The 26,740-nt window shown below is 37.1% G+C and overlaps 1 protein-coding gene across 1 annotated transcript; it reads left to right on the top strand.

Annotated features, from left to right (window-relative positions):
* Positions 1-5,449: 5,449 nt before the first annotated feature.
* On the top strand, positions 5,450-25,765 carry LOC102236818 (solute carrier family 25 member 36-A). The gene is made up of 7 exons (XM_005797070.3): positions 5,450-5,897; positions 8,189-8,353; positions 11,437-11,514; positions 13,776-13,876; positions 20,944-21,010; positions 21,834-22,123; positions 22,820-25,765. The coding sequence occupies exons 1-7, from the start codon at positions 5,857-5,859 to the stop codon at positions 23,011-23,013; spliced, it is 936 nt and encodes a 311-aa protein (XP_005797127.1). The 5' UTR covers positions 5,450-5,856; the 3' UTR covers positions 23,014-25,765.
* The last annotated feature ends 975 nt before the right edge of the window (positions 25,766-26,740 follow it).

Consider the following 26,740-nt stretch of genomic DNA (forward strand, 5'->3'; position numbering starts at 1 on the left):
GAATGGCAGGACCATTTTGATTTCTTTACAGCAGTGGTCCCCAAACTACGGCCCGCGGGCCAGATGCGGCCCGCCTCCACATTTGGTCCGGCCCCCTGAACAATACCAGAGTATTTTCATATATGTGCATTTTTATTTGATAAGTTGGACTTTTGCAATAAAATAAATGTTCCTTAGTAATGAACTTTATTTATTATTAACTACTAGTTAGTAACTGTTTTATACATGCATATAATTGACCCTAACCCTTTTTTTTATGTGGAGAACCCAGTGTTATTTGGTTATTATTTATGTCATAAATAGTGTTATTTCCTGACTTTTGTTCTCTGAAGAATCCAGAAAAGGTTATTTGATTGTGCTTTCTGAAAAACAATACATTTTTATGTTTAGCACTCTTACAATCGTCACACTTTTTCTGTTACAAACTGACCCCGGCCCCCCATCAGAGAAGGGACAAGTTATGTGGCCCTCACAGGAGAAAGTTTGGGGACCCCTGCTTTACAGGGATGTTCTCACAATCTGTTAAAATAAAAATGAATAAAACCAGAAAGTCCTAGGAGTTTGTCTTTGAATGTGGAGATTTGACATGAAGATTCCTTTGAGATGACAGAAAAAGAGACAATATTAAACATCGGGGACAATGTTATCCCCAATGTTATCTCCGATGCTTAGAGTTGTCCAGGATGTTTAACGTTGTCCCCAATTTTTTGTTTTATCTCCAGTGCTCAACATTGTCCTTGATGTTTAAGGTTATATGAGGTTAAATTGTCATTATTGCTATGTTTACTGTATCTGGAATGTTTTACTTTATCTCAAATGTTTAAAGCAAAAGGAAACTTTTCTGGAGATGAAATTTGACACCTGATAAACATTGGCAATAATCTTAAACATCAAGGATAACGCTAAGCATTATCCGTTAATATATCAGGAATTTAGTTTTATTTAATTTTTTCTCCGTCACCAGACGGGTTCTGTGAGAAGCGTTCAATTTATTCAGAACGTTTTTTCCACTGCAAAACCACTAGGGGGAAGCAATCAGTCAGGCTTCGTGAATGAACAGTGGCATTCATTAAGGTGGTGCTTTTCTATTATATACAGCCATATTCAATAAATTAAAATATTCTTTCCGATTCGGCTCCATAGTCAGATTAATAGTATATTTTGGAGATAACATCCTTTATGTATTAAACATACTTTTCATACTGTTTCATTTTTTTTCTTACTGTAATATTAAAGGTCGGGTTTTTTAACTGCAAGCAGGACATAGTCATAGTACAAAGTAAAATATAAATACATACAAGATTTTTAATGACATAAAATTTATAAAATTGAGATAATTTAATTTTAAGACTTCTAGAAGCCCTTGGAAAACCCTGAACAAGAATAATACAAATACACCTTATGAGTGCTGAGATATATTCAGTTCATTTTAGGTAAATTATTTTTGACCATCTGTCTTAGAAAAATGCCTTGTTGTACAATAGTGTCTATTTTTACCATGTCACTGTTTCTATTTCTGTTACTTTTGGTTCCTTTGATCCCAAACACAGATAATGAAGGAGTTTGTTTAAGGTAAGTCTGCATACACACGCACACGCACGCACACACACACACAAATGAACAGGTATAATGGGAAATTGCAAATGCCCCTCCGAGCATGCCTCTTATTAGTTAGAGTTCACCTATCTATTGAGTCAAAGTCCAACACAAATCATGAGATGCTGCATCTCCACATGCTTGGGATATCATGGGACATGTGTTAGTGAACTTTAACTGGGACCACAGAGAAATGCACTGGCAAATCATTAACACAGCACAGTCAGGATATTGTATTGGTTCACCAGGATTTGAACTTGTAGAAATGCTACTGTTAATAATAATATACACATGAAGCTCATCAAAGGAAATGTATGATAAAATGTATTTTGTTCTGGGTTGTTGTTGAGTTCTTTGTAAATGTCACAAAAAATTATACTAGTAACTTTCAAAGAATCAGAAAAGACCTTAGATTACATGGTCTTGACATGGATGTACTTTTTAATGTTATTCTGGGCAAATTGTGGCACCATATAGATATAAGCATGTGCTCTGAACATATTTCAGTCTACATTTTTATGTGTAAACTTGAACATAATCTAAATCTATAAAAATTAGTTGGCTGTTGTATTATTGAACTGTGCTGTCCCCTTACACATTCCTTTTTGTCTCTTTTTTCCAAAAAATGCATCAGAGGTAAACTGAGAAAATACAAAATACAGTATTCTTCCATGATCTGACCTGTGTGACGTTGATGCACGTCATGAAATAATTTTGTAAATCCTTTGCCATGGCCATTGCTCAATGTTTATTGAAGTTCCAAAGCCTAAGAAAAAGAAGAAGAAAGAAGCACAAATCAAGAATGTACATTTATTTTAAAGAGACAAAGGTACTGTGAGTAAAAGTTAAAGAGAGACAGATTGCATAACTTATTCACAGCGTTTGGCTTTCAATAACAGCTTAATTCAGGTACTTCACCTCCATCTCGTGATCTTTTAAGCTTCATTCTCGTGAGGGACTAATCAAGTTTCTCTCATTATCTGGTCGGCTCTAGTCCTTATACTTTTTTGTGTTCAATCTCGTGAGAAAAAGCTAAACTCACATTGATATTAATTTAAATACTTCACCTTTTCTTTGTTAGGCCTGTTTATTGACGTTTTAGGGACCGTTAAAGGCAGCTGTTTGTGTCATTGTGTCAGAAAGCCCATATTGAACATTTCAAACTTGCTCATTTATCTACTCATTTTTTTGCACAAATTTGTCAAAGGTCTCAACTATATACACAAAATGTATATTTTACTGAGTTTGAATTGATAGCATTAGTTCTTTATATGTCCATCAGAGTGCTTAGTGTTTTGGACTTTGACTGCACACTGACTGTATTGATTTTAAAGACCAAACTACTCCCTTAGTACAAAAAAAAGTAAAGCAGACAAACAAAAAGTCTAGTCTTTTTCAAGAACTAAAAAGTGTATAATTTATAAAATACTTTATAGCTGTTCACGCACATGTTGTTGTCACTTCCCTAGTTTTGACATCTGTGACCGAAATCAAATTTGATAGTGCCTGTTGAGGTACCATAAAACTTTTTCTAATCATTATTTTCCTGAGTACATCAGCGACATTTTTAATTATGCATGAAAACATTATATCTTTTTTTCTTAAATTTTCAGAAATACTATTATTACCCAATTTTTATGTGGTTTTGGAAATTTTTCAGGATTGATATATTTTTAGGAAAGATATTTATTATATTCTTCTTTTAAAATGTTGATTTTGGGGCCATGAGAGAAGCAATGACCCCTGTAATTTCACTCTTCTGACTGTTGTGTCACAGGACTTTGCTAATGGACCATATTAAATTATTGGTCTTGATAGAACAAATAGGAAAAGTGAAGCCATACACATGATTTCAACTTGACATACAATCATGTGAAAAATTACACATCTCTGACTTAAAAAGTTCACTTAATATTTCAGTAATGAATTATTTGATCCCTTTTCAAACAGCGATAAGAGAATTAAGTTTTAAATTGTGGTCTTCCCAAAACATGCCAAAATATGTACAATTCTTTTGTGACGAAACTCAATAAACTTTGAACTAAATTCAACATCTACCAAAAATCAAGCAACTTTTAGAGTTGTTATTTAACATATTGTACCAATCGCATTTACTTCCTAAAGTTTTCTTTGACACAATGTGAGCAGTAATTATCTTGATGTACTTTTTTGGTTCAGAATTTCAGATTTGAATTCTGAAATTCAAAGCATGCGAAAGAGCATGTGAGTGGGTGTGAATACTTTATCCACATTATAACATCTTCCATGTTTTACTGATGACATGAGGTTCTAGTAAACACAAAACATATCTACTATAACTGGTAAATTAACTAAATATTTGTCATGCAAGTTCAGATAAAAAATAGTAAGGTGTATTTACATTATTATAGTAAAATAATTTTGCTCTAAGGTTCTTTGTGGACTACTTTGTACATTTTCAATGCAGATCATAAATAAGGAATCTCCCTCTCCAGACAAATGTACTTTGCACCTTTTGTTATGAACACACTTCCCCTGTATTGACAGAGACAACATTTCATGTTTGTGTTTGATAGTTTTCCTGTGAAATATTTGCAATGCAGATGGGATTTAGTGACAAAATATGACTTCTTTTAGTCAGATTGGAGACTTCCAGCTATCCACAACTGTTAACAGAGCTTTATAGGACCCACATGATTTTATCACACATCTTAACATTTTATCATTTGCAAATTTAAAGCCCTGAGTCTAAGCTGTGTGGATGCATCTTATAGGTGCTGGAGGTTAAGATGGGGTGTATTTGTTTTACTTAATTTTCAACTTCCTTTTCATAGCGTACATTTAGCATTTAGCCTCTCTAAATAAGGTGGACACTGTGAGATTTCCAGGTTCAATCAGCTCTTTTAATTGAATATAAATTAGACCTAGCAGAGCTTTTTTGAATGTATATTTTTGAGTAAATAAGCTAAGAAAAGGAAAACCCATCTCATCTAAAAGCAATCATTTTGTGCTGTAAAGCACAAATCCTGGTACTATCTTTGCCTAAGCTATACAAGTGCAGGCCATTTATGGTTGCTTACATTCCAAAACAGAGCAAAAGATTGAAATCAGGCAAACATTTAAAGTTGCAAATTAGACATGTTTGATCTAGATTTTCATTTGGAATTACTTTGTATTTAGTAACATCTATTAATTTCCATCAATTGTGCATTCTAAATAAAAATTTCTCTCAGCAAAATGCGTTCACCAACACTCATGACTGATGTGTTTGAGGTGAAGTGTAATACTAGTTTGCCCCCAGTAGGCAAAATAGTGCAATTTTGGTTTTATCTGATTTTATTCTTTCACATGTTTGCTTTGTCCTCTACATCACTTTGTGGCAAACCTTACTTATATCTTGGATGTATAAAATAGTGAGGTTAATATAAATGGGCTCTGTTCATGAATTCTGAAGGTCACATTGGATTTTATTTTTGGTAGATTGGAGTTAAGGAAACTGAATAGAAATGTGAAATTTTCAAATATTCAGTTCGCAAAATATCTAGAAAATGTGCATTATTTGCTCCTCGGTTTGCAGTAATTCACTATTTGTCTTTGGTTATCCCATTAAATCCTAGTAAAATAACAGCATGTGAAAGAGCTCAGTGGGTGTGAATACTTTATCCAGTGCACCTCTAGCCCGAACTGTGCCAAGACGATGAGCTTGTAGGCCTCTTCAAACACAGTCCAATCTGATTCTACGGACTTAATATGATTCATTCAGTTCTGAACATGTGAAGTCTGCATGATCAGAGTCGACACGGAGTGACGTCAGCAGCCAGTTTGTCCAATCGCACCCTCCGTTTCCAGCCTATGATGGTACAGTAAATACTATCAGCTCTGCCTCCTTTCCCTTTGCTGCAGCGATGAAGGCAGAGGAGACAATCGAGTTAGACCCGCGGATGTGTTATATAGTCGTTTGTTAGACCTGAGACATTTTAGTGTCAGTGCGCAGCTTGATACGCTCCCTGCTCTGCAGTGGAGTATATACATATATTTTTTCCCCTCGGAACACAATTGGGTATTTGTCACTGAGCAAGCTAGAGTGGCAGACGAGTCGGCCCACTGCAGCGTGATTCACCGCAGACTCGCCCTAGCGCTGATTTTTGCGGTCGTTTCTCTGTGGACGTGCGCATCTCGTCGGAGACCGAAAGCAGAGGGGAGGGAAGGGACGGGAACCGACTCGGTGTTCGACTCTCTGTCGCAGCCCGAGGCGCGCTGCTAGGCAGAGCATGCTAAAGAATGAGCCAAAGGGACACGCTGGTTCATTTGTTCGCCGGAGGGTAAGTCCCGAAACCCAATACTGTACAGTTACAGCGGTAAATGTGAGCTGTCTTATGTTATGTGAGGGGGAAACGAGGCGCGTGAGTATCCCGCAAAACATGGCAGGTATGTGAACGAGTGCACGTTCATCACGTTGGTGTCAAAACTTCCGGTTATTTCTACCTCTGTCAGTGCCGACATTAGCTAACGCTAATTGCTCGACGGTCACTGCAAGCCACCTTCAATAGTGGTTTAACTTTAGCTCGGTCATTTGTCTTTCATGACTTTTAAATATTCAAAATTTTTTTACATTTTGACGGCAAGTGGAATCTCATTTCCGGGCTCATTCAAACTCCATCGATGCTGCAACCGCAGCGCTACTACGTCCACTTTATTAACCAAAGCGTTTGATCGTCAGGTTTGACATAAATTCTGAATTTTGGTGACATCCCATTCTTAATCCATATCTTTAATATAACGTCTGCCTACCATTTGCAACTATGAAGTTGATGTCAACTTTCTTCCAGAAGCACACCTGTGAGGTCAGACACTGATGTTGGACAAGAAGGCCTGGTTCTTAACCACTCTAATCCATCACAAAGGTGTTCTGGTTGGTTAAGGTCAATCAGACCAGTCAAGTTTTCCCACACCAAACTCCATTCATGTTTTTATGGACCTTGGCCCGGGTTGTATTGACGTTGGGAGCATTTCAAACTATTTTCAGCGTTGGGAACATGACATTGTCCGAAAATGTTTTAGTAGATGCATTAAGAGTTCCTTTCACTAGAACTAAGCGGCTGCTAAAAAAAGTCCATCACCAAATTCACCTGTGCACCAAACTTTACTCTTGACGCAGCATAGTCTGGTAAGTACCGTTCTACTGGCTAGTGCTACACCCAGACTCTTCCACTGAATTGCCAGACAGAGAGGCACAAACATTCACTCCAAAGAACACAACTCCACTGCTCTAGAGCTCAGTGGCGGCATTCTTTACACCACTGCATCTGACTCTTTGTGTTGCACTTGGTGATGTAAGGTTTGGCTGCAGCTGCCCAGCCATGGCAACCCATTCAGTCAAGCCCTATGTACTGTTACAGAGCTAATTTGAAGACCACATTAAGTTTGGAGCTCTATTGCTAATGACTTTCAACATTTGCTAACACTGCCTGGGATTTTTAGCTGGTCTACCATTTCTAGTCACTTTCCCCATGTTATAATGCTACCAAAGGTTGATTAAATATTTAGAACCAATGAAATTCTGACTGGACTTATTAGATGGGTGACATCCTATCACTGTGCCTCATTAGGATTCAGAGAATGCTTTCAGTGTTTGCAGATGCAGTCTTCATGCCTAGGTGCTTAACTTTATTTAACCATCCTTATGTAAACCCTGGTATACTACAATATGTAGCTGTACATTAATTTTTTTTATCTCTTGGGTCCTAAAAATGATCCAAATCAACACGAGTTTATTCATTGACAACTATTTTTTTTCTACTACTAAGCTTATACTCACAATTATGTTTTTAGAAAAACAATGATCTAATTTATGTTCTATTATATCACTGACAACATTTTCATCTAGGAAATTAAAAATGCATTAAACGTGAACAGATTTTCTGACCCAGCTCATCTGTATTGAATGAACACCACTGTCTTCAGTCTATCTATCTATGCAGTTTATCTATGCACCAAACCTTTGAGTCCAGAATAACAGAATAGCCCGGCTAACCCTTTGCTTGTCGGGTGTTTACAAACCCAAGTTGACAAAAACGCGGCACTACCATGAGTTGGCAGAATTTATGCCTGATTTTCTTTTCCTCTGAAAGACGCCTCGGGCTGCTGCCGCCTTCCAGAGCCGCTCTGAGTCTCACATATGCAGCAGCAAACCCTGCCCAGGAAGTAGGTGAAGGGTCACCAGTGGCTTTGGGCATGAATGTGTAGTGGTGTTTTGAAAAGTAAATATAGCTAGTGCCTCTCCAAAGCAGCTCCCTGCCAGGATGTTGGCATAAACCACTGCAGAGTTACAGCTTGTACACACTTTACAGACCCTGTAAAGCACTGGAATGATTTGCATAAAAGCCAACTTGAAGAACGGCTACAAAATCCAAGGCTTCTGTTCTTAAGATGCAGCATTTTGCGGGTTAAAAACAGATTCAGGAAGAGTTTGTCTGATAAGTTGCTTTAATATTCAGCAAAAGTTTAAAGTCTTCGTTTTGCTAAATTGCGTGGTGAGAGTCGAATGGAGCGATTGTGATTTCTTTCTTGTTTGAATCCTGTTTTATAATCAATTCCATATTTCTTCTCCTAGATGTGGTGGTACAGTAGGCGCCATTTTGACTTGTCCCCTGGAAGTGGTCAAAACCAGGTTGCAGTCGTCTTCCATCACACTGTACATTTCTGAAGTCCAGCTCAGCACCGTTAATGGAACCAGCGTTGCCCGTGTTTCTCCACCGGGACCCCTGCATTGTCTCAAGTGAGGAAAATGTTTAGTTGCAGCCGGATGATTTGGTTCTAATTTGTGGCTTGGCTTTGGCTGTGATAAAATTCTTACTGCATAAAAATTTTTTGGGTGGGGGGCAATAAGACTGTTTTAAGATGTTTACATAAAGATGTGTAACATGATTTGGTTTAGTTTTTATTTTAAAAACCAAAAAGCTTCAGGCATTCGTACTTCTTGTAAAATAATCTCAAATACTAACCCAGTAATGATAATATAATCTATCAACAGAGTTGGAAAAATATGTAAAATGGACACTTTTTAAATTAGATGCAGTGTTCAAGCAAATTTGCATACTTTGCACAATATTTTACACTTTTATTTTGTTCTCCTCTTTCTAGAGCAATACTGCGTATAAACATCTGATATCAGCTGGCTGATTAGTCAGGCTATCTGCTGAGGTAGCCAGCCTGCAGTTGCTCTTGTTCGTCAAGCTAACATGTAGTTTGCATCAACAGGTTGGGGAGGGACATCAGTGCTTTTCTTGACTTTTTAAAAAGTATGGGGAAAATCATATTAGTCGTATGAATTGTTGTCAATTCTATATTTGTTGTAGCCTTAAAGGAAGTGGGTGGTGATGCACAGTTAAGAACAATATAATATTTTTTCAGACTACACATATCTAGTAGTCAATTATGAACCAGTCTTAATAATTGGTTGTGGTTATTAAGACTTGTGTATTTATTTATATATTTGTTTGTCAGTCATTCTGCCTGGATTTTTGCAATTTGCTACTTATTTTGATGCCTACAATTTCTTATGGTGTCTCAAATACTTTGAAGTATTTGACTTAAGTAAATATATTGTCATTGTGATATCAGATTGTACAGTAATAATGTTACAAATGAACTATTTGGAATGTAGTATTTGTGGGATGTTTTATTCCACTCATCAGGAACTGTTCTTGCCAATGATGTACTCAGTCTGTTGGATGGAGTGCCTCTTTATCAAACGACCACATCTCACACTGGTAGTAGACAGAAGTCGTAAAGATCAGAGTGTTAGAAGAGTCACAGATTTGAAAGACGGGAGTCGGTTAAATGTGGACTTCTCGAAGCTGATCTAATCATGGAAATATCTCTTAGTGCATAAATGCGTAACATTGTGCAGCTGTAACAGTGGGATATTTCTTTAGGTTGTTACATCAAGATGCAAGTCAAAAGTGTCTTTATTTGTTGCAAAGGTTTACTGATGTAAAACTAGTTAAAGAAGATTTCTCTTCGTTCTGTGTCACAGTTATTTATAGATTTTAACCCACTAAACTACTTTAGTAGTTTGTAGAGCTAAACAAAAAATCCCAACTGAGGCACCTGAGAAGGGCATCAATGATAAACCATCTGCCTTCAAGTTTTTGTTATCATTTGCTTTTACATAAGATAAACGTCAGAGACTTTTGACCTTGTTGCTGTTTGTGTCTTTTAGGTATTTTCTTTACCTACTGGCATATTAAAGTTCACAAGAAACTTTCCATCGGAGTTAATATGATCCAATTCCTCTTCCCTTTATAGTAGTGGGGAGATGCCTTTAAGATGAAGGGAGAAGTGAGAGTAGAGGGGAATTTAGAGTAGTTTTAGTTGTTGTTTTTAGGATATTTGTATTTAATGTCAACCACTTTGAAATTGGGTGTTTTCATGTAAACATTTAATAAAGTTGCAGCCTTTCTCTCATAGAACAGTCTCTGTTGTGCCACTTGGTTTTAAACATATTGCATAATTCACAAGCAGCTGTGTGTGGAATTTTCCACTGCAAAATGCATGCCTGCAACAATATCATACCCACTGATAATGTTGGACAATATGATCTTGTATAACTCAAATGATAATTTCTTATTCATTATGGTTTGATTTTGGAAGAACATTTGCAGAACAACAACATTTAATACATTTCAGAATTAATCTGATTTCCCAACAGCGCTGTTTTAATTAAAAATGATATCTTAGCTTTCTTCCAGAGGAAAGTCAATTTTAGTTGCACAATAATCGGCTTGTATTGCCTTTCTCAGTTCATCTGTTTAGTACCTCTGGACCGGTGCCCTGTTTCAACCAGGTGCATGTCGGCTGGGCGTGTTTTTGTGCACAACAATCTTCTATTTCCAACATAAACTGATCCCTCGTGTTGCCCTTGACACAAGCAGGCGTTGGCAGAAACGGAGTGACACAATGCCAAGTGCAGAAGATTTAAAAAGGGAAGCACTTTAGAGAGAGGGAAAGGCGATAACTGACACATGAGCCAAAGTGGGTCAGCATGCACAGGGATGCAGACCTAGATTCTTAAAGTAAATTTACTCCAAGCTCTCCATGTTAGCCGCACTGCTCTGTTTTCCTACGAGTTACCAATGGATGATGTCACCTTTTCTTTATATAGGTTGCAAAGCTCAAGATATTTCTGTATGGAATGAACAGTACAGGATAAAATAGTTGCAGTAAGTATTGCAACTACGTAGTGCAATTATTTTGGAATACACAATGCCTGAAAAAATCAGTCATTTCATAAAAAAAAAAATCAAACGTGTAACAGTCCTTTCACCAGCTGACCTTTAAGGTTTATTTTTACATCAGTCGGGTGTCCTGTGTCTTGCCAGAATGTCTCCCTGCTGTGCTTTTGGCTGTACTTTACATCAGTGTCCTTGTAAAATTGATGTTATTTTAAATCAGGTTACTGGGTTAGACCGGACGCAGATGAAAAATCCTTAAACTGACCGGAGGAAAACACGTGAGGCCTCTTGACAAGATCACAGTAAACACAACTTGCTCAACAACACGTGTCCAGTCATTTATTTTGGATCTTGCTGTAGGTTATCTGTCGCTCCCTGTGCAATCAGCTCCGATTTTGGCTCCTGTTTCTCATTTACTGCTCCTACAATAAATAAAACCGCAAACAACTGCTGCACTGCTTCTTTTTTTATGGGCCATGTAAACAACAAATTAAAAGAAGGTAGTTTTTCCTCTTCTTTTTTTTAGTTCTTAGGAGCACTTGCTTAATTCTGCCTAAAAAACACATGCTTGTTTCTGTTAAATATTAAAGATTAATCCACAATGAAATGTTTTTTGTTTCTGAAGGTTGATCTTAGAGAAAGAAGGTCCTCGCTCGCTGTTCAGAGGACTTGGCCCCAACCTTGTAGGAGTGGCACCTTCCAGGTATGTGAAGGACAATGCGCTGTCTTTCGGGTGTGTTCTTTTGCTTCTTCTGTTCATTTTAAAGCCAATGGTTTGCAAAGTGGCAAGCTTGCTTTTCATAGTAACTCGAAGAAAATTGGAACAGTGATTAAGGTTATTTTTGAAGTGTATGTCTGATTAAATGGCTTTATTACAATTTCGTAGTCATGCAGAAACTTTAATTAAAATAATGGTCACTGTATCTTGATATTTCTATCGCTTTATTCTTTCACAGATATGACAATCCAAATCTGAAGCAAAAATATGAAATGTTCGGAAAAAGAAAAGTAGATAAGTTTCACACGTGTTTGATATCATAACTGATACGATAAAGTAGGTCACTTTAATCTTTTATGTCCACACAAAACATATTCAGAAAGCTTAACCCTGTGTGGTTCTCTGCATCATTTATATCTAAACATTACATTTTTGGTGGAATGTCAGTCTTCTTGCTTTCTCGGCATTTTTATTTCTGTTGACATTATGCTAGCCCACACATAAAGAAATGAATGTCCCAGCTGCAGCGGTAGAGGGGAAATCTCTGCTTCAGTCTGAGCGGAAATGAACAAATTCTCTAAATCGTGCTTTATCTGGTTAGCGTTGGGAAAGGGCTTAGGCACGTTCAAAATCTGAATAAAGCAGCAGCAGCAGGTGCTGGCCAGCTGCTGTACTTTAATCATGTGAGACTCTAATTGACATTTTATCCTCAGGTGCTCTCTGTCACTACAACCTTCTTCTAAGCTCCCACTTGTCCCATTTCTCTTTTTGGTTTGGAAGTTTGTAAAATCTGATTTCCTTGTCATTTCTGGGTCAGCTGTGGGTCAGGAAATATAGTAGTTGTTATCCAAGAGGGAGGCTGCAAATTCAGTAGTTTGGCTCTTCATGTCCTAATGTTCTGTCTGCTTTCTGTTACTGTTTGAAAGAAATGCAAGTACAGAACAGAACATGAAGTCCAGAATTTGATTCAATGGCAGCCCAGAAATGTGTTTCATTTTCAAGTTATTTAGCCAGTCATATCTGTCTATCTTTAATAAATAGTTATGCACCTATAAGGTTTAGCTTCACTGATTCAAATTCAGTTTTCATTAGAACCAAAGGTGCTTTTGACAGATTCTTTTCAGAAGATGGACTAATGCATGATGCTGGTTCTTTAAGAGATAGTAGCGTTCAATCCAAGATGAAATTAATGGATTACAGGAGAATATTAATTTATCAGACTTTTGTTAAGCTAAAAAAAGTAGATTAAAGTAGCTTTTCTAGTAATGCAATATAAAGGTTAAAGAAAGCCAACATTATTTTTACTATTTGACCTGCAAATTACACAGATGATTAAAGGAAATCTGGGTGATTGCTTGGGAGTTACTCAGTCCCCATCAATGGCATCTTGAAGCCAGATGGGTCTAAGATGCTCTTTGAAGTGTAGATATTTGAATCCTATGGCCTATATTAACTAGTTGCAGAGTTTGACTCTCACCACAGCTGTCAAAGTTTTTAGTTTTCTAGTTTTGTTTTGAAACTAATAAATTTGTTTTGAATAATCTTAACATTGGTATTATGCACCTATGCTAATGAAGGACGATGCATACAAAAGAAGCAAATTAGTATATTAAGTAGAGCAGAGAAAATTAGCTTGAAGTGCCTTAACATCAATCTATACAGAACAACTTAAATGTACAATATAACTTAATGGAATGGAAATATGCATCATTATGTAATAAAACAGCTTTTTGCTAGAGTTTGCATCAAAACCTGTAGTTTGTTGGAGAGCAGTTTTTCATCTTTTATTTTATATTTGGGAAAATTTAAAAAAACGATAATGTCCTCTGATGCTAATGAGAGCGGGAACCTCCTGCGTTCGTCAGCAGCACACACACAAGCTGCGCAGACATTCACACACCGCCTCGCGGCATGAGTTTCAGAGTTGCTGTACAGTGTCATTGGGTTTAATATGAGTCTGCAGAAATGTTGACTAAATCCTGGGATTATTTACAGAGTGAAGATCAGCTGAGGTCAGGGCTAAATTAAAGGCATGGGATTTTTGCTCACATCCACACACAGAAACATAATCTGATCTAATTTTAGTTCTCTTTCTTTCACTGTTTATAGTTAATAAATGTCATTTTATGCAGTTGGAGTAACATTTTTTTGTTGTTGTAAGCTGTATGGGATGTATGTATAATTAGGTTTTGTTTTAATTTCCAGTAATGTCTCTTCTGCTTTCGCCCTGCTTTTATTATCTGCAGGGCAATCTACTTCGGAGCCTATTCAACAGCCAAGGAGAAGCTGAATGGAGTTCTGGAGCCAGACTCGACCCAGGTGCACATGTTGTCCGCTGGGATGGCAGGTACTGACGGCTCCCTCTCTCCTGCCCTTCCGTCCGTCTGTCACCGTCTGTTTTTATCTGCCTGTTTGACCGTCTGCCAGGCTGCCTGGGCAGTTTGTCTCACTGATGGGTTTCATTCAGAAAACGTATTAAGACAATATTCTGTGTGTCTTCATTAAGACAACCTTGATCTCTTTTTTACGTTTGTTTTTTTTGTGACTCATTGTCATCGTTTATAGTATTCCAGGCACAACCCCTCCCTCTTATCTGAAGCATGGTAAAAGCTAAATGATATTGTCTGTTATAAGAAGGCATTATCTAGCTGTTTCATGTGTCAAAAAATCTACTAATTATGCACAGTAATTGGTCTATCAGAAAGCACAATTTAATACTCTAAGGATCAAACTGATCTGAATAAAAAGTTTGCATGTATTTGCTTGAAAACTATTTTATAACAATTTTACAGTTCACTGCTATGCTGTCATATTTGACAGTTATGGCACATCCTTAAATCAAACTCATAGTGAAATATATTTTTCTGATTATATAATATTGTCTCTTAATGGTGGCTTTGCTGTGAACACAGAGCTGAGGAGAAATGTCCTCTAAGCAGCAGTCAGACTTTTATTGAATTGAACCTCAGGAGTTAAAAATTTCTGATTATAATGTACTTTTGCAGTGCCTTGCGAAGGTTTCCGTACCACGTTAGCTTTTTCGCTTTTTGTTGTGTAGAAACCACAAACTTTAATGTTTTATTGGGGTTTTATATTACAGACCAACACAAAATATCGCATAATTGTGAAGTGAAAGGAAAAGGATTCATGGCTGTGCACATAAAAATCTGAAAAGTTGGCCATTCATATGTGTTTAGTCCCCTTTACTATGATTTTCCTAAGTAAAGTGCAGTGCAAGTGACTACCTTCAGCTAATAGTTTTTGCTAATGAAGCATAAAAAAAAACAAAGTAACACATCAGACAGAGGTAAAGTTATGATATTGAAAACGAATATCAGTGTAAAATAGTTTTAAATATCTCTCAAAACACTGTTTAGTCCAGCATCTGAAAATAGAATGGCACACTCGCAAATCTACCAAGACATGTTTATTTCACTTGAATTGACAAACCCTATAGAAGGAGGAGCAGCAGAGAATCTGTTTGCAGGACATCTGCTAGCTGTTGATTCTGAAAATCTGTCCTTCATGTAAAAGTCGTAAAAAGAAATTCATTATTCATCGGAGAAGTTTGTAGGAGCTTCCGGCTCACAAGAGTCCTCATTCATGTCGACTCACATTTTTATCTTCCTGCTTGTTTAACTGCGCATCTTCCTTCCTGTCGAGGACACTCACAAAGGCAAACAGATACTCCTGTTTTTCAGAATAATATCATTCTACTCACCAATGCAAAGGAATTTCCTGCACATGTTTACTGTTTATAGTCTGGTTTCAGTAGATCCACTTAAAGGACCACTGATGTAGTGGGACAAATATAATCCATTGTAAAAGGTGCCTGGTCAGAGTAAACCAAATGTTTTTTGCCCACATGCAAATAATGTGTTTCAATAAACAAACGCTGCTAATTGATGCTCATAGATGCTGTCCTCCTAATCTGATAGAGCTTGAACTCTTTAGCAAAGAAGAATGTGGTGATTTTAGTCTCTTCCTGAGCAAAGTTGGTAGAGACAGACACAAAATGCTTTGGATGCTGAATACAAATGCACAACATACGTTAGACATTTATCTGAGGAGAAAAAAACCTTTTTAATTCCTCTTCACAATTATGTTCTCTTTTTGTAGTTGTACCATGACAAAACGTGAAAAAGTTCAAGGGATAGAAGTACCTTTCAATGTATATTTTAATTATACAAATAAAAGTGTTTAAAAAATGATCCTCAAAGTTTAGGTTGTGCTTTCCACGTCTCCTATCCCCCCTGTCCCTCTTGTCCTCCATGTTTTTTTTTTTTTTAACCCCTGTCCTTGCCCCTCTATCTTTGTCTTTTTTCAATTTATTTTTAATTTTGAGGCCTCTCCAGAGGCGTCTATAAATAGTTTAACCTCCCAGTTGTGACTTAAACAGTGTGGTCTGGGCCCCCCCTTCTTTGCTTTGTGTGTATAGAGAAGAAAACACGGCCCCCAAAGGTCAACCGGGGCCCCCGGCACTCGGGCGGACGCGTCAGGTAGCACCCCATTTCTTTACACTGGTATGATGAAAACCATGGTGATTTTTATCAATACTAGATCTGATTTGTAATGGTATTACCATTTCTTAGGGTATAGTGTTTGCTATAGCTTGAGGAGACACACTTCCCCCTTCCCTTTAAATTGCTACAGCAGCACATTAAAGGTAAAGACACACTTGTTTTGATTGATTTTTATTTTTTTTGTCAGCACAAAAGAAATGCTAACCTTGTCTCTGTGCAGAGGTTTGCACACGGTTTGTTCATTTTGTCTGGCGTCATCATCCTTTTCTGATTGGTATTGCTTCAGTCAGTTCTTTTCAGGGTAAGCTGTTATCAGTCCACGCTGATATCAGTCTGTAACCCGAGAACTGGTGATATTTCAGCAGAAATTCTGACTAAAATATCCCAATTTTAAATATGAAGTCAAATACGAATTTTTTAACACTGCATCAGTTTTGAATACAAGTCATTTTTACGTGAGTAAAATGAATTTATAAGACTCTAATACAATTTTTTAGTTTTTTATCACCTTCCTAAAGAGGAAGATGAGGAAATGCTTGACAAATATTTCTTAAAACATCCTGTACTCATAGCTGAATAATTGTATACTCTATTTATAAACTTATTTCATGTATCTATCTTAACCACATCACTAATAAGCTCTTTTTGCAACTAACTGAGAATTATGAAACTGAGCTTGCTGACTGAATTTAACCCTGACTCAGGATAATGGCTTCCAGTTTCATAAACTAACTGTATAGAGGAGTTCCCCTTATGGCCTCCTGGCTTGGAACTGTGGGCTTCTTTGCGATTGGAGGAGAGAGGCTGCTCCCACTCTCTACCTCGCTCAGACTTACTTTCTGAAACCAGTCCCCTGTGTCTGAATGTAGGTCAAACCCCTCTGGAAATACTACACGTGCATTAAAGGCTTATAGGAGACTCTAAGAACAGTACTTGCAGCAGCATGTTCATACACAGATGCAGCTTTCTCTGGAAAAACAAAGAAGTGGAGTTGCGCAATGTCAAAAGGAACTGTGTTGATCATCTTTGTGGTTCAGCTCTTACTGGTTCAGTCAGTTATATTTTTATCTTTTGTGCGCCGTGTCAGACTTTTGTCTTCCACATTTATTGTTTCAGATGCAGCATAAGGCGCAACTTTATCATACCATATAGATTAGGGAGTCACCAATGCGAGAATTTGGGCTCATATCGATATCCGATATATAAATAATGCTCTTATAGCTGATAACCGATATTTGCATATATTGTATATGTTACATATACTTTCTTCCCTTTTGACACCTTGAAAAAAAATGACCATGCTGCTGACTTTGCCAGAAATTTTCTCCATCAGTTAAACTCACCACAATCCTTTGCTGCATTACTATGACTCTCATAATTAAACAAATACCACATGACCAAACTTTTCTCCTCCGCCTCCAGAACCAAAGGGCAACACGATAGAAATAAATATCAGTTTTTAACATCGTTCCTGTTTTATTTTTTGATTGGATACCAATATTGCATAAAGTGACTAACGTAAGCCACTATCGACATGATAGAGCGGATATATTGTGTGTATATAATATTGTCGAGACTCCACTGGATTTACTTGGGATTTTATGTGACAAAGTAGTGAATAATTGTGAATCAGAATGAAAACAAAACATAATTTTCAGCACTTAATGCAAATAAAATCTGAAAGATTTGGGGTAACATTTTAGTCTTTCCACTCTTACTCTGATACTCATTAATAAAACCTAAGGCCAATGCCTTCAGAGGCCACCAAAATAGATAAATGCAACTGTGTAGAATTAAACTTTGTATTAACACAGCTATTCTGTCACCGTAGAAATCCACACCTGAGGTGTTTGCAGAACATTTTTTCTTTCCTTTTTTCTTTTATCACATAAAATCACATAAAAATATTTAGAAGTTCATGGCTGTAACATCACAAAATGTTAAACAGAGCCTTTTCCTGAATTAGATTCTGACTGAGCTGTAGTATCGCTCCATCTCCATATCATTTGCTACCATCACTGATTTCTGTTTCGAGTTTGTCTCCATGGCAAGGTTAGCATTTCCACCTGCCTCGCTTTCTGTTCAAATCTACTTGAATAAGCATCTAATCTTTTCTTGTTACTTTAGAATATGACAGACAATGTTCTCAGTAATTGTGAGGAATACTTTTTTTAGTTTATTGTATTTACTTGCCGTTCAGATAGACCTGAAGTTTGGTTTACTTTCATTTTCCTTCTTACAAGGGATAAAGTGAAAACAGAACGTGTAAATTAATTTAAAGACATGAATTGCAGCTGGAGTAAGTAGATGGTGCAGTGAGTTGGGCTACAGCTAAAAGAAAGATGGGAGGAGGGGGCTCACTCCCTCACCTCCCATCTCTTCTCCATCTCCTTGCTCAGAAAGTGGGTTTGGGTGGGAGGTTGGTGGGCTTTGGGGTAGATGTGACTGCTGCTTGTGTGTGACTGTGGTACAGAAAAGCCTGTGTCTATTTTAGGGCTTTACTGTAAAGCTTTCACGCCTGCGTGATTGGGTGGGAGACCCCCGCCATCTGAATCCCCCATATCTGCAGGCTTCTAGCTGCAGCGGGGAGGAGCTGGAGGAGCTTTGCCCCTCCCTCGTGAGTACACGCCATTAGACGCTACTTCATTTTACTTCCCTCTCTTGTCTTCTTCCTCTGTTTAGTTCTTCTCTTCTTCTCTCCAACAGACCTGTGTAATTCGTTCTGATGCAGCTGCCTCCACATAGGTCTCTGTTGCATTGCTACACTAGATCTATCCCTGTTAGACTGTCTCTGGCATTAGATGTTTCCTGCAGATGGCTAGGATTAATGATTTCTTTCCTCAATTTATTGCTGATTTTGGCTCATTTTCTTAAATGAGACAAAATGCACATTAAGCCACACCATAGCATACAAAAGAAAATGTACGTTATTGCATCTAGCTGCTAAACAAAGACGCTGTTGATAAATTTCATTTAAAATGTAAATTCTACCAAAACGACAGGTTAATCTAGCACTTAAAAATATGTAAGTGATAACATAACAGAATGATTTGCTTGATAAAAATACAGTGACATTAAATTTCTGACCATTACTGCAAGTACAGACTTCATTTGAAACATCTCCTTTGGTTTTAATTAGTTTAAAACTTTCTCCCAGAAACCTAATTTCATTCTGTTTTACCCTCCTTATTATATATATATCCAATAGTCTTTAGTTCAGCTGTGGTGCCTAAGCAGTGAAACTCTGGTTCATTGCATAATTTTCTGATGAATAGCAAAAATTGTGCAATTTAGATGTTCTATTATTAAATACAGAGTATGAAGCTGTTTTGATCTCCTTTTTAGAACTGTAGTTAACTTCTAAAAGGTTTTCCTTTTTTCTTTTTCTAGATTGATTGAAAACGTAACTTCACATAACATGTTTATTGTAAAATTAAGCAATAATTTTTCTCCCAAAAAAGAACACGAGGTTACAGAGCCAGGTCTATCTCTATCACTGGTAATCTACTAATACAATAGAAGTCTATTGGACAAAGATATAAAACCCAACTAAAAGAATTGCAGTATATCCTGTGTGCTTTATTAGACAAATTACAGTTCTTTAAGTTTTTGCACACATAATAGAGGAGCAGATATTTCAAAATATTCTGATTTTCTCTCCAAGATCTATTAATAAGAAATATTCCATCTAAATATTTTACAAGAAAATCATTAATAATTTATGAGAACAGTCAGCACTGCATTGCTCTGCACTAGAACACAATTTTACAGTTTCACTATCTTTCATTAGCAACTAACATGGCTGGCATTATTAGCTGTGAAGGTTGGCATTTGTGTGTTACCCATGAAACAGGCATTTCTATATCCACCAGGTTTCATGAAATTGTTTTAAAAAGATGCCGCTATTGGCTTATAATAACTATTTTGCTGTAACACCTGTAATGAGTTCAGCCTTCCTGTTACCGGCTGAAGTCTCACTCTCTGTTTATAAAAACCGGCTTACATGAAAAGCTGACATTTTTCAGTAGAAAATGCTTTTGCAAAGCTGACTCAACTTTGTGTGATTCCTTTGATACATTTGTAAATACCTGATACTAAAATTAGTCAACTTTGAACTTTGTTTCCTGAGTAACTTGTTGACAAGTGACCAGTTAGTGTTTCTATATGGTGCATTCACTGATGGCAAAAAATGATCAGATTTTTGAGTTGCCAACAAGAGGATCCCAGGTCAAGGCTGTTTAAGATAGAAATTTTCCTATTCAGGTCACTAACTAATTTATCAATGCATTTCTACATCTTAGTATTGGTGAAACTAAGGGGAACATTCCCCATCTTTTGACTTAAGCATATGCAATAAAAAGAACTTGGAAAATGGGCATCAAAATGTTTTCCTTTCAGATCAGTACAGTTGCAGATGAAGTTCTAATGGCCCATAGTGAATCATGATTTTTAAAATAAACCTTACTGCAGTGTAGCAAAATAAGGCTTATTAGGAAGTTGCTGCTTTGCTTCTTTTTGCAGCCTATTGACATTGTTCAAAATGACAAAAATCAACAAAGTACTCACAATTATGGGTGCTTTTTATGCAGTTTTTATTCAGATAGATAAAATATATTTCACCTCAGTACTGTTTACCATGAAAGAGCATGCTTTTGTCTTTAACTCATTATTTGGTATTTTTAAAATTCTATTTAATTGAAGCAGCTTTAATTTGAAATGATCTAATTTTTAAAAGGGTTTGACTCAAAAAAGACAGCCAGTTGGTTCTGTTTTGTGAACTGCTTTCTCTCTGTTGTTGCACAGTGTAGAATTTCAGTGCAGCTTATGTGTTTGTATTACTTCACGTCTCGAGGGATCTGTCTGAACCTTTGACTTCTTCTTAATTTCCCAGGGTTCACCGCCATCACAGCCACCAACCCAATCTGGCTGATCAAGACCCGTCTGCAGCTGGACTCCAGGTGAGGAACCAACGTTTTCTTTTGACAAAAACTAACTTCATGCTGCTATTTTGCCATGACGGCTAACTTATAGCTCAAACTATTTCACATTTGGTCACATTATAGCCAAAAATCATATTTTGTATTTTGACATTTTATGTGACAGACAAACAAATAGTTTTTTTGAAGTGGAAGTAAAATGATTCATGCGATTAATTGCTCCATGTTTTTTCAAATAAAAATCTAAAAAGTATTTTGGATTCAGCCTCTATTAACTCTGATGACCCTAAATAAAATCCTGTGCCTTGAATAACATAATATGCATCCTATAACTAACACCATCCCCATGGATAACATGGTGCTGGCAGAATCATGCTGTGGAGATGCTTTCTGCTAGAATAGGGAAACTGGGCCAAGCTAATGGAGGGGGCTGAACACACAGCACTTTGGTTTAAAGCAAAGTGTGTGTGTTAGAATGGTCTAGTCCAGCATTTCCCAATTCCGGTCCTCAGGCCTCTCTGCCCTGCAAGTTTTAGGTGTTTCCCTTCTGCTACACACCTGGATTGAATATATGGGTGATCAACAGGTTTCTGCAGCACTTGATGGTAATGCAATCATTTGAATCAGCTGCTCTGGAATAGAGGCACATCTAAAACATGCAGAGCAGGGAGGCCTGAGGACCGGAATTGGGAAACGCTGGTCTAGTCAAAGCCAAGACATAATTTAATTTGGTCCTAATTTCTCCCAAAATTAATGTTTGTTGTTCTAACAGGACAAAAATGTCAGAAATTGCAACAATTATGGCTACATTGCAAGGCACTCTAAACTTCCTCTCTGATCATAGGAACCGAGGAGAGCGGCGCATGAACGCGTTTGAGTGCATGCGGCGGGTGTACCAGGTGGATGGCCTCCGAGGTTTCTACAGGGGGATGTCAGCCTCATACGCTGGCATCTCTGAGACTGTGATCCACTTTGTGATCTATGAAAGTATCAAAAGAAAACTGCTCGAGTCCAAAGTCCACAACAGCATGGACGAAGAGGACGAGACTTCTAAGGATGCGTCAGACTTTGTGGGCATGATGCTCGCAGCAGCCACATCCAAGACCTGTGCCACCTCCCTCGCCTATCCCCATGGTAGGTTTCGCTTTATTTTTCACCATTATTATGCTGGGCTGAAAGGATTAATCACCATGAATCAATTATTGAAATAATCATCAACTAATTTAGTAATTGATTAATTGTTACTGTGGTATGCAAGCTCAATAAAAAAACAATTTGCTGAAAGAACAATGTAGTTGTTTTTGAATTTAAGATAAAAAAAACTTTGTCAGTAAATCTGTTCTACGCAGAACAGTGGGCAGAAACATTTCCTATTAAGCATCTTTTGCTATCCAATTCTAAAAAACACATTTGCCCTACACTGCATTGATAAGTCAAACAGAAAAGGGTGAGTTTTCACATGTTGATGTTAGAAGTATTTTTTTTTACCTGAAGATACCCGTGTTATTGCATTTTTGCCAATAAAATGATTTTATTTTATTTTAAAAAATATTATTTAATTAAAACTGCTTATTTGCATCATTAATGTTTTTATAAATTATATAAAAAAAGGCTTAAGTACCCAAATGAATCTTCAGAATGTTTTCATCCAATTAATCTTAAGAATAATCTGTAGAATAATCAATTACTAAAATAACAAGCTCTATTATAATGCTTAAGACCATGGTTACTGAGAAATTCACTTCCTTAAAGTTACAAATCCTGGGATATTTCACTATGGAGTGTCAAGTGTTAACAAAATTTGTTTTTCTGTTTTCCCTCAAACTGCAGAAGTGATCCGCACGCGACTACGAGAAGAAGGCAGCAAGTACCGCTCCTTCTTCCAAACTCTTCTGACTGTCCCCAGAGAGGAGGGATACCGGGCGCTGTACCGCGGCCTGACCACGCACCTCGTCAGACAGATTCCTAACACTGCTATTATGATGTGCACCTACGAGGTGGTGGTCTACCTGCTTGGCCGCTAGCAAGGAGTGGATTTCTCCTTTCGGTGGTAAAGAACAGAGAAAGAAGCCTTTAGGCTTGGAATGGTAGGTATCAACTGTGACAGAGAAGACCAAAGGAAATCTGAAGATACTCTGATGGAGCAGAGAAAGAGGAAGATGCAGCTCATGGGGAGAACATCAGCATCATCAGCTGGAGAGTAAACGTCTTAGAGGAGAGGGGGATGTGGTAGAGATCTGTTGTATTTGACTTCAAGCTGAATTCAGTGGCCTGAAAAGAAAGAATTAGTTTCTATCAATTTAAAATGAAAAACAGTAAAACAAGAAAATCTGCATTTTCACCCTATTGTAGACATTCTACAAGGGGAATGTTTGAAGACATCTTTCATGATGCGCCAAAGCTTAATTTTACTCTATTTCAATAGTTTATAAGTTTTTCACCTTTTGTCTCCAGTAGTCTGCACTTTTTCAGCTACTTTTTGGAAAGTCCAATGAAGCTGAAGTTGATTTTGAGGCAAAGGCGCCTGTATGTTTTAAGGTCACCTCAACCTGTCTAGTTTGCACAAAGGAAAGTTATACTTCAAGCATTCTTCTATAAACACTGCATGCCCAGTTGCATATCAGCAAATAAGAGCATAATCAAAAAGTTGATTTATTTAAGTGGGTCAATAAAAAGTGATGATTGCATATTGTGTGGATATGTTACACACAAAGTGAAGCAACTTTCCATGAATATACTTGCATGCAGTGCTCTGAGCAGCCCGAGTTAGTTAGTAACTCTGTACTGTTGTGGGGAAGATGTCTCATTTCACAGCCACCAGTCACTTTCACAACACAAAGCTCATCGTTAGAGAAGTTGGCTCTTCAGACGACTACATCCAAAAATGTTAATGGAAAGCTAAGTGGAAGGAAAACATGTCTTCGAAAAGGTTCACAAGAGGGAGAAGCAGAATGTTGAAAAGATTCTGAAGCAAATGCCATTAAAAAAAGATCTATTTTGCTCACTTTCTTGACCTCCCTGGTTGGTGTTGACATGGTTTACTTGAATCTGACCCTCTGTTTGGAATTATGCTTCTGATCATCCTGAAAAATACAGTTTGAAGATCCACAATTGTTCAACTTGTAGACTCTTCCCAGACCTTACTACTTTTGTGTGGAAACAGGAAGTTGTGTCCCTAATGAGATAAGAAGCCTTAGTTCTGGTTCTTACTGCTTCCTAAAATTACAGAGTATCTTCTGCTAGTTTCTACTTGAACCTAATGTGACAGTGTGAGGAAAATGTTGGGAGTGCCACGATGTTGAAAGGTTCCTCATCTAAAGGCCTGTTTTGCGTGTGAGTACGTGGATGATGTATTTGTGTTCAAGAATGTGTGCCTGCATGTCAATCAAATATATACTCCAGATTTCCATCCACTAGCTGTTAATCTCGCAATACTGACCAGTTTGGGGGTATTGATGGACTGGGAGCTTGGGTTCCCAGTCAAACCAGTCCTTCCTTCCCAGTGGCTTCCAACTGACCTGATAACATGCACTTTTGTGGCCTTTCAAGGCTCGTGCTTTGCTTTCTGTCGTGTGGACGGACGAAACGTGTACATTGTGAAAGAAAAAAACAAAAGTATTAATGTATTTTAAATGGCATTTTGCGCAACCGTTCTCATAGAAGATGTTTGTACAGTTTAGACTTTCCATTTGTTGTGAAGGATGTTCAGATGTTTGTAAATAATAATATAGTGTCTATGAGTATCACTTTTTGTTTCTTCCTCAGTCCCTCTTCCTATCATGCTTTTGTTTGCCTTTGCGAATGATTGTTTTCATTTTGTGCAATTGAAAATGTTTTGACATTGACTGTTGATATGCATATTAATGTGGCTTGGCTACTTTTTCCTGTGTTTATATGTTGCAGAGAGATAGAAAATGCTGCAGATCCAGCTAATTTGAAGTGTTGGGCACCGAGCATTGGTTTGGTTTGTCATGTTCGTTAAGAACAAAATTGTTCCCAGTTTGCAAAAGTTGGTTATTTCTGTCGGAACGTTTACATGTTCTTTTACGCTCAGATTCTGCTGGGGTTTTTTTCTCCTTTGTTTTTTCTTTCTTTGCAGTTCGTTTTGAATATCACAGTTAGGTGGTTTGTATGGGGCAGTTATGAAACTGGAATAATTTTTCAGACACTATGTAGCATTCGAGAAAGTGCTTTAGATGGTTTTAAAACAGCAAAAAACAATAAAACAAATGCTTTGCAGTTACCAAGGGTTGTGTTATTACACACTCGCACAGTGTGATGAAGTATTTTCTCCACTGAAAGAAAATGGAGAGCTTTTGAACGCCCCATGCAAACTCCATGTGTTGCAGTATCATTTCCTAGGCAAACAGATTTTTAGTAACCTGTGTTACAGTTTCAGTCTGGCATGCTACCAACCTACATTTTTTTTCTTTTTGTCTAAAGAAAAGAAAGAAGACCTGCTTATTTTATGTCCATGTGTTGCCGTAGAACACTAAAAGCTTTGATTATGTCTCAGCTGTGCTGTCGTAGTACTTGAGGTCACATTACCTGAATGGGACATGAGAAAACAACTGGAACAAATCATGCAAACATTTCACTTGATAATTTATCACTGTCTTTGGCAGGTTTCCTTGGATAGGATGCAGCCTAAAAAAGGGTTGAACTATGCTAAGATAATTTTTTCCCAGCTCTGTCATTTGTGTGTTTTCATTTTTGTTTTGTTTTTTAAACACAAAAGCCAATAAAAAAATCTAATTACAACTACAGATTTTTGTGTTATTGTATTTATTGTATTGGTAAATTATTGTTGCCAAATTTTGGGTCAAATCCCAAGTTTATGTTCCCAGTCAAGATACTGTATTTAATTTCCTCTTCCAAATATACAGCTGAAAACTCATTTTTCAGTACATTGTATAAAAAGATTAAAACCAGTCCCACCCTGCCCTCTGACATTAAATATGGTGTATTTCTTTTCATTTTTATGACATTTAGAATTGCCAGGTCATATTGTTTAAAAGAGTTCTACCAAACGCTAAGGACATGTCTGTGACCTTCTTTAATTTAAAATCTATTTAAAAATTCTCCAAAACGATCTTGTTATTCTTGTATTTAGAAAATAAAAGTCCTAAAATAAAACGGAATGTTTTGTCTGATTCAATAACAGATTGAGACAAAAAGAGACTTTATTTGGCGAATGTAATATCTGCCATGGTTGTGTGATACAGTTCTATGTTCTAAAGTTCAAGGGAAGAATTGATTGAAAATGAACACAGATTTACGAATGTAAAAATGAGAGCGGACCATTTGTATGTAATTATCTACTGTAACCAGCAGGGGGAGCTAATATTCCGCTGTACCACGATGTCCTTGTTTCCGGTTTCGAGTCAAATTCAATCAAATTAGTCATTTTCAAGATAATTTCCTTAATCTGGTAACTGTACTCCAAGACCAAGACTAATAAATAAATAAAAATATTAGGGACCATAACAGAGATCGGTATATTTATAATAAAACTGTTAAAAAAAAAATCGGTATTCAAAAGCTGAATTAGTTACAGGAATTTTTTAAAAGTTATATGCTGCCTAAAGATTTCCTATATTTTGTCATTTCAGAGTTTGTTACGAGGATTTTATGTGATAGACCAATTAGACCAATTATGAAGTCTGGATGGAGAGTGTGAACATCAATTTTCAAGTCTTTCCCCATGGATCTTTCTCAATTAGTTTCAAATTGGGACACACACCCACACAC

The sequence above is a fragment of the Xiphophorus maculatus genome, chromosome 6, assembly GCF_002775205.1.
Source record: "Xiphophorus maculatus strain JP 163 A chromosome 6, X_maculatus-5.0-male, whole genome shotgun sequence".
Taxonomy (NCBI): domain Eukaryota; kingdom Metazoa; phylum Chordata; class Actinopteri; order Cyprinodontiformes; family Poeciliidae; genus Xiphophorus; species Xiphophorus maculatus.

What these genes read in the sequence shown, in the direction of transcription:
- LOC102236818 (XM_005797070.3), top strand. Translation starts at nt 5,857, where the DNA reads ATGAGCCAAAGGGACACGCTGGTTCATTTGTTCGCCGGAGG. An exon ending in GTTCATTTGTTCGCCGGAGG is followed by an intron (nt 5,898 to 8,188) that starts GTAAGTCCCGAA and finishes TTCTTCTCCTAG; the next exon opens with ATGTGGTGGTACAGTAGGCG. An exon ending in CGTCTGCAGCTGGACTCCAG is followed by an intron (nt 21,011 to 21,833) that starts GTGAGGAACCAA and finishes CTCTGATCATAG; the next exon opens with GAACCGAGGAGAGCGGCGCA.